General features: G+C 39.4%; 1 protein-coding gene across 3 annotated transcripts in view; it reads left to right on the top strand.

The window, feature by feature from the left end:
• The first annotated feature begins 1841 nt into the window (after positions 1 to 1841).
• ssbp4 (single stranded DNA binding protein 4) overlaps positions 1842 to 9180 on the top strand; it is an 89446-nt gene continuing 82107 nt past the window's right edge. For 2 of the 3 annotated variants that reach the window (XM_079675762.1, XM_079675763.1), the window contains exon 1: positions 1843 to 2010. In XM_079675762.1, the coding sequence (XP_079531888.1) occupies positions 1955 to 2010 (56 nt within the window). In that variant the 5' untranslated portion in view covers positions 1843 to 1954. Of the gene's footprint in view, positions 2011 to 9180 lie in introns of all 3 variants that reach the window. The other variant, XM_079675764.1, reaches the window with a different exon arrangement.

Here is a 9180-nt window from a genome sequence, read left to right as displayed (position 1 = left end):
ATTTGTTGTCAAAGGGTCCCAAACAAATTGTCCCTCTCTGTGTTGGGAGATGTGTAGTTAACCTGGTGTAAGTGGAACTATACCATATTTTTACTGCATCCAGTAGCATGAGAAATGTGTAGCCTAATGTTGTTAGGCTATCTGAAGTCTAATTCATGCTTATTTAGATGTAATTTTAAACGTGTAACCACATGGTCGCATACGGTCTTGGCAACGCTTGGATAAACTCAAGATAAAAGTGTTCCATCGATCCTAAAGGTGTTGCTATCAAGAAATGTATACAAATTGTGCAAGAGGCTTGGAATTATCATTTAGTACCGGTATTTCATAAACTGTAAGTCAGTCACAGCACATCAACGTTTTGCACATGGTTGCAGTTTTGCTCACATCTGTAAAGTTGATATAATTGTTGAAGAAACACACTCCTGTTTCAAGCAACAACAAAAAAGCAATGTTGACTGTAATGGTAAAAAAAACACCAGATTATTTTCAATTAAAAAAAGATGACGAATTACAAACATAGCCAGTTGTATAAAATCGTATGTACTTCCTGTATCCTTAGTGGGCACGGTCTCATTTGGCTATTTATATCTTATGTTGCTCAAATTTGATATGTACACACCTAAAAAACACATTTGACATTCTGAAGGTTAGTTAGCTAGTGTGTTAGCGAACGTTTGCTAATTAATGAAAGCAGAAGATTTTTTATTGTCTGTACGGAAGATATGTAGCTTGTGGAAAATGGGTCTAATATTTACTTTAGTGACTATGGGGTCACATAATTGGTCCTAATCTGTGTTTGAGTTCACTCCCTTTAGAGATAATCGATGTAGACCTGCCGCTAGTCTCATAAAGATGCCGGTGCTGCCCATGTGAAAAATATATAGGAAATTGTCTCTCAGTGTATATCCTTTCTAAATAATGTCTGCATATATTTTTGGGAGACATATTACATGACTGACGCCCTGCAAGGCCGCCGTTTGAGAAAGAAACCCGCCAGCAACTCCGTCACATGTTCGAATATGTTGCAGAAAATTCTTGCTAATTTAGTAAACATAGGCTACGGGTATTTCACACATTTTTAAGTAATTTTGAACTGAGCTAATTCATTCACGTGGTACTTAACCACCATGACTCTTAATTTAAAACAAATCCTGAAATTACCCCTGCTTTAAATGAGTAGCCGTTGCCTGTGGCCATACTAAACATCATAATGTGTCGGTTGACCATAACAATGACAGTTTTCTTTACCTACTAAGGTGCAGTAATTATTTAGTGATTATGACAAAACAATGTTTGCTACATCGAGACCACCTCACACTATGGGAAATAATAAGCTACCTTCCATAGGATGGTGTGCAATCCTGTGAAAAAATGAGAGTAGTTTCCTACATCTTTGATTCAAAGTCTCGAAACCAAATTGGAGTCGAAGTCCTGGAATGTCTTTTTAGGGGAAAAACATAACGACTATTGCAAGCCTCCCAAAACGAGCCGGCTGCAGTCGTTATAAGTGCAGAGCCTGTACCCGGCATGCCTTTCCCCTATCTTCCCCCCTTTTCTCTCCTCATGTTTCTGAGGTCAGTAAACAAGAAGTGTGTGTTTCCCTTTAAGGAGCCCCCACCGTTTGCACAGGGGAGGGAGGAGGAGCAGGTCTGCGGAACAGCGGCTGAGGAGGGAAAAAAAATCCAACAGAGGACGGTTTCAAGTCCCCCCAACAGAAACTGTGCCTGATTTGTGGCCAATGTTGGAGATGTAAAAAAAAAAAAAAAAAAAAAAAAAATAGAAGAGAAAGAGAGGGAGGGAGAGGAGAGAGAAGGAGGAGGGAGGAGGAGGGGGAGGAGGAGAAGGGGGGGAGGAAAAACACTAAAGGGGTAGCTATGGAGATGGAGCGTTTTCCTGGCTGCTTTCTTTGACAGGTGTTGAGTGGGGCAAAAGTCTTAAAACAGAATCCAGCATGTACGCCAAAGGTAAAGGAGCTGTCGTCCCTTCCGATAACCAAGCGAGAGAAAAGTAAGTGAATTATGTGCTAATATGTGACACTTTACCTGCTTATCATGCACAGGCGTGTGGGACAGGGAAGGGGAGTCCAACTTTCAAAACTAGGTAATTTAAAAGCAGTGTACTGTACTAAAGTGCGCTCGTGCCTGCGTGTCCCCCTCCCCTCCTACCACCTTAGAGGTGCGTCTCTTCAACTTTTTTAAATGTTTACCTTTTGTTTGCACTTTCGCGTTTTTCTTGCATGGGATACTTACCAATAGCGTGTCTTCGTGCAAGGCGCGTACACTTATTCTGTAACTTGGTGCAGCATTTTGACTGCATCAATATATTTTATGTTTCACTTCTGCAGCGTTGCAAGTTGAAAAAGCGTTTAATTTAGGGTTAAACATGTTCCTGTGTGATCGTCCCTGTGCGGACTGCTGCTGCTGCTGCTGCTGCTGCTCGGTCTTTTTTTATCTTAAACTTTAGGAGATGAAGCTGCTGCATGGTTGGATTATTGTGTGTTTTAGAAATATAAACGGGTAGATTGCTCGGGACATTTGATGTATGTTTTTAACGTGAAGCCGGTAGTATCTAAACCTGGCGATGTAGGAAAAGTTTGGTCCCATTCAGAGATCATACAGCGGTGGTAAACTTTTTAGCATCCGTTCACATGGAGGATAGTCATTCTACAAGGAGCATTTATCCGATAATATTTATGATTTATTTTATAAGACCTATTGATAAATGTAGTAAGTTGTCGCATCTACGCAAAATCTTCCTTATTGTGTCTGAAAATAATGCAAAAATAATGTTTTTGTGTGTTTTTAAATATGGGTTATTTCTATCATGCTCTTTGCTAAATTTGGTGTTAAACGTTTTTTTTTTTAAATACGAACATCAGTCATATCAGTGCATGAATTAGTGTTTTTCTGTATAAGACTATGTTACTTTTAAATGTCACTGTCCCTTGACTGAAAGCTGCTCCTCATGCCTGCTCTTCATATCGACGCTGCCTCTATTATTCCTGTATGGATCCATTCAAAGATGTAAACCTGTATTGCAAACCCACACTTTAAAAATTAGTCAATCAATTTGATCAAAATGATCTATTTTAAAGGATTAAACAGTCTGAGGTGAGAGGTATAGTTTCCCTGTTGGGATGCAATTGTGATCTAAAAACACTGTCCAGTCCTGAGAGGCTGAGTTACACCGCTCCTCATACATCTGTAATAGAAACAACATTTCTTTAGAGACTCTTTTGTATTTTTTGATGCATTGCTGTGTCACATTCAATTGATTAATCTTTCTAGAGATGTGGCTCGCTTATGTGCTTAGTGTAAGCTCCCTCCAATATGACTTTGTACACTTCTAGTGCCACAAGCGTTTAATTTCACTCAGAATTCACATCCGATTATTGGAAAATGTAGAAGCTCCGTGTGTGTGTCTGTGTTGAGGTGGAGGAGTGAATCCTAAATGAAAACAGTCCCATGTGGTTTGGTGAACAGCAGGCAGAGTGACCTTTGAACCAGCATATGATGCTTTAATATTGCATATGAACCATCAGCAGACGTTAGGCTGCTTCCGCACCTGTTTGTGTGCCTTGGCTGCGTTGCTTTATTTACAACGAGCAGGGGATGATTTAAATGCTGTGTTTTCCGACTGTTTTTAGTTGCAGTTGCTTGCTCAGGGAGTGTGGATTATGTTCCATGTGTTATTGGGAGTGAAATCAGTGCAGAGGCAGCATGTATTTCAAATGATAGTGTAGGAGGAGGATTAATAATTGAACTCATAAGAAATACAAGTCTTTTGGGGGCTGGCAATGATGAATCCTCCTGTGTTAAGGCTGCTTGTGAAAAACAAAACTCTGGATTTGTGTAGAAACCGCACAGGAAATATCATTTAATCCCATGTATCCAGTGTGTGTGTGTGTGTGTGTGGGGGGGGGGGGGTCACGTCACAGGCCTATAGGTGTTGCACAGACATAATGGACGGCGCTTGCCCTCTCCCCTCACCTGTCTTGTCACCCTAACCCGCCCCGCAGGGCCAACACATGTTTCCTTGTAAATGTGGAGCTCACAACAGCTGCCTGAATGTATCACTGAATTAGCTCATATTCATATTTACATATTCATATCTGTCTTTACATATTCAGATAGTGAATAAAAGGAGCACCCCGGATGGACTTCAGATTGACAGAGTATTGCAGCTGCAGTGCTAAAGGGTTGAATATCAAGTCAAATATTTAAATAATTAAATAAAAATGGATTATAATATATATAAATCTCTCTTTTGGTTTGAGTAAAGTTGGAATCAGTTTTGTTCTGCTGCTTGATTAAACTTAAAATAATGACATTACTGTATAGCCACTTTTCATTAAATATATATAAGGTGATTTGTTCCTATGGTTCACACTAAATACTTACATATACATAACTGTCTTCGCTCATTTCGGTTTATATGTTAATACTACTTAATGTTTTACTTAATATTATTTTTATTCTTATTCACAATGCATATTCGTTTTTTACTTTTATTCTCCTTATTCTCAAATGTATTCTATGTTTCAATCTTTTTCTTTTGCTGTTATGAACCCTGAATGTCCCAACAGGGATCAATAATGGTCGCTCATATCTTATTTGATCTAATCTCATTTAATCTTATATTTGTGTATAAATTATGTGGTAATACTATGCCTTTTTAAGCTTAATATTATGTTTATTTGAGACTTAGACACATCATATTACATAATACACAAAAGTGGTTAAAGAAAAAGAGAATAATTGTAGTATTTGTCCATAGCTTTGTCTATAGTTAAAAGCAATCAGACAGTGAGGGTGTCGGCTTGTGACCACCTGTTGCTACAAGGAAGAAGAGGAACTATTGTGTATTTCCTGCAGAAACTATAGCTCAAATATTTGTATACACATGCAGTATTTCAAACAGATTTTATTCTTCAACACCATTTGGTTTTGTTAGTAATTGGCCAGATGCTGAAGCTTTTCAGGGAAAATGTGGATCAACCTCCCTCTTAAAGTTTTTTAAACCGCCAAAAGAAACAGAATGTTCATAATCTTTTTTTTTCACTGTCTCTTTAAGTTCAAGACAATCTGAAAAAGTTGTAGTAGCACAGATGCTACAAAGTTATCCGTGTTGCTTCATTGTTTCTATTAGCTCCTGATGTTGCAGTCCTATTGCAAGCTGTTATGTCTGTTTTAGTTTGGAGTCGTTATTTGATAAATGTCATCTTGTCTGTACAGATAGGCTCTTCAATCTAAAATGCTTATAAGAAAAAGGAAAAAGCCCCCTTCCAGTGCAGCATGTCCTTCAGCTACCTGAATAGTAAAGAGTACTTCTGAGGTTTGAATACAACAAATATACAAACTCCAATGTAAGTGTTTACATCACACAGCACAAAACTGCATGTGTACAGTATGTGTTTTTATTTTCTTCAAAAACCTTGAAACCAAGGCTCAAATCCAAAGGGTTTGTTCAGAAATGCAACATAAAACCGTCACTTTTACATTCAACAGCCAAGGCTTTGCCTAGTTTAGCTGTATCCAGATCCCACACAGGTAGCAGGCACGAGGAGGGGGGCTCTTTCTTTTGCAACTCCTTGAGAAACATTATTGTGTTCAGACAGTCTGTATACAAACATTATAAAGGCAGAAAGAAGAATTGGTGCCCTTGTGAGCAAAGAAATTAATTACCCTGCACACTTTTTTTCCAGCGTTTAATTTAATTTGAACAGTAATACAACAGCTTCTATATTAATGTCACCTTATTATTCAGTAACTGGTAACTCTTTGAAATACACGAAATTAATCTGGCTTCCTAATTAAAGGTGCCATTCACAAAACATTAAATAGCTTGATCAAACATCTCATTTTTAAAAATCACGTTCTTCGTTTCTGAAATAATTCTGCTCCCCGGGTTTGTTTCCTAATCCTCTGTGTTTGTTTACAGATATTTCTGTGCAATTTCAAGTGCTGTTGGATTTGTTTGTGAAAATAACTTGAAGTTAATCAGCTTGTTTTGAATACGGGGTTCTTTACATCCTCCGCTCCTCCTCTGGCTCCTCCTTCCTATTTACATGCAGTTTAATAGGGATCTTCAGGTCTGAATGCATGGTTTTGATTCCACACAGATGCCATCTGCATTTGAGTCTTTTGAAAGAAGCATAAAGCGCTACGCACTAACACATGTAGAAACATTGCACTAAAAGTAAAGAAACCCGTGATTTACCCTCGGCACCCTGTGGCTGACTGCTCTCATTCAGATAATGTCAACAGTCAATTAATGCTGCCTTTCGTCAGCTGCTCTGGGTGCATCCGCACACATTTGTTAGTTTTCTCACTTGAAATAAAAGAGACGGTATAAATATTGAGGCTCCGTGCCTGAAGTTGTTAATCAGTTTGGCAACAGAGAGCTCAGAGGAGAATTGTGTGCGTCTTGTATTAGCATAAGGAGAAAAGCGTCTGCCTGAACCGACATCAGGTACATAACAATCATGTGTACCTATGATAAACATAGGAATCAACTTTATCGGATTATTGTTTGTTATTGTTGTTAAAGCTTCATCATAGTTCGGTCCTCAGTAACTGCTGTGGGAGGGGGCTGCTGTGATAGCAAAACTATGTCAGCTATGCCAAAAACAAATCACAAAATACTAATACTGTCTTTCCTGTAAAACTGAAAATGAACAACTTACACTGTGAGGTTAGAGGACATTTAAAGGTGAGTCAGTCGGTAGGTAAATATCACAAAGTCGTGATGGTAGAAAGGGAGAGGACTAAATGTTTGTGTGTGACAGTGTGGATTAACCCATGCTAAAGCCATGTGTGTTTACACGCGTGTTGACACTGATTTGTTTTGACAAAGGAACTGCCATAGCAAAGCTAAGTAAATACAAACAGTGTGTGCGGTGGGAATAAGCTGCAGTGAAACGGTGTCACAGGTGTCTCAAACATTACATCTCTCATTCAGTGATCCACACCCTTTTCACATCTATACTGCTTTAAGATATCAATATTTAATATTGAGGAAATAATATTATGTGTTTTACTTCAGTTCTAAAATATGCATATGCAGATACATTCAGTGCGTCACTAAATATATAAATGATGCATGCTATAGATGTTATTCTTTGGCGAAGGATAATGTATAAAAAGCAGACGCAGTAATGAGCCCTCACTTCCTCCATTCATACCTTACTTCACCCAGCCCCTGCGCTCTCTGCTGAATTATTGAAAAGAAGACATGAAAGTTAATTTGCTAACTGTCTGTGCTTTAGCTGGCTAAACTCAGCCGAGATGCCCTTGTCTCTGGAGGCGAGCGGAGGAAAGGGAAGGCTTGATGGGGCGGCCTGGGGCTAAATGTCAGGTGTGTTTCCTGGGGACGAGGCAGTGGGAGAGATCTCACTGATGTGTGGACATGGAGCAGCGCACTATAGGCCACACAAGGCTTTGGTTTAGCAAGACACCTTCAAGGAAGACAGAAACAGGAGTGCTGTTTATTATTCATTTATTAACGTCAACACTCATTTAGAGTAAGAAAAATATTTAAAACACAAAACCCGACCCCCAGATCAGTTCTTGGAGTGATGCAGTAATGAGTTCTAAAACCCGGAAATTAGTTAGCATTTTATCCCATCTGGTTCTCTCGTCTCGACTGTTCCTTGAGTGTGTTCTCAGTTAGATGCATGAATTAAAGGTCCCCTATTATACTGTTTTTCATCAATATATTATAGGTCTCAGATATATACAAAACATGTCTCTGAAGTGTTTGGCTCCAAACACCAAACAGATCATTGCAGCATCCCATAATCCCCTCTGTTTCAGCCCTGTTTCAAAAGTGCTGATTCTCTGGCTGTTACTTTAGATGAAAATAAGAAGCCCCTCCCCACGCCCCTCTGAGAGAGATTTGGTTAAAAAGAACACAATGGAGCTCTAGGAGGAGATTCAGGTGATAAGGTGTGTGTGTGGGGGGGGGGGGGGTTACCTTGGTTGGTGATTGGCTAATGGTTACACAAGCCAAAAAATCGTTATGACATCATAAAGTGGCCAAAATCTGATCAGCTCATTTTCAGACAGGTTTTTATATAAATGGATCAGGACAAAGAGAGAGAACATCTTTTTTCTTGAAACTTTCAGAATCTCTTTCCACAGAGGGGACACATGGCTATGTATAAAAGACATGAAAAAGTGGATTTTGCATAATAGGTGACCTTTAAAGGTCCCATATTAGGGTTTTGGGGGGGTTTCTCCTTCCTGTAGTTTGATTTGTGCACGTAAATGATCTCCAAAGACATCAATCCCAAAGCTCCCTTAAGCTTCAAAATCCATACAATTGGTGTTAATATTTCGAGATGATCCTGCCTTACAAAACAAATAAGAATCATAAACGTGTGACAAGATCCTATTCTCTGCATTATTTTTGAAATACAATGTAAAAATCCCATTGCTTTTTGTTGGGGAAGCCCTTGCAATGCTCATTTCCTGGTTAGCCTAAAAAAGAAGTCATCATTGTGCCGCTCCATTGAAAACGGATGTCTTTGAAGAGGTGCGTTAGTTCAATGCATCTTAATAGCACTGAAGAGGGGTGTTTGTTCAAGCGTCATAATAGTTGCAAGAAAAGGAAATGGTTCAGTAAAGTTCCACCAGTTGCTCTTTGTTGGAAAAACTGTTGCAAATGATCTTTAAGCTTCAGAGAGGGATCGGGAGAAGATGCACTGTCTGGCTTTGTGTCTCTATTAATATAAAGTCACAAAGCAGCTTTATATCATAAGCCTTGACATTTAGTCCTCCGTCAAAACACAGGTCAAATATTCTTCCTCCCACTCAGACAGATCTCCTTCTTCTCATCATTTAATTTGCATCAGAATACTTTTATTATTACGTTTCCTCCGTGGAAGTCGATGGAGCAGAGAGTGCGATGAAGAAATGTGAGATGTTGAGTCGACTGCGCGTGCGGGGGGGGGTTTGTCTTGTAAGCATCTCATCTGTTATTCCTGAGTGACACGTGTAACTGGTGCAGGGTTCACAGGGAAGGAGTTAAGCCTTACAGTATCCAGTGGAAGAAGTCGAGGCCATGACCTTTCCTTTCCCTCTGACACAGCTCTCCTGTACAGTAGACCCCCCCCCCCCCCCTGGCCTTCCTCAGGCTTTGCTCCATAAGCCTTCAAAAAAAAATTCTCCACCTCTG

Source organism: Notothenia rossii, assembly GCF_949606895.1.
Source record: "Notothenia rossii genome assembly, chromosome: 1".
In the NCBI taxonomy this organism is placed as follows: Eukaryota; Metazoa; Chordata; class Actinopteri; order Perciformes; family Nototheniidae; genus Notothenia; species Notothenia rossii.
This window is presented reverse-complemented; position numbering and strand designations above follow the sequence as displayed.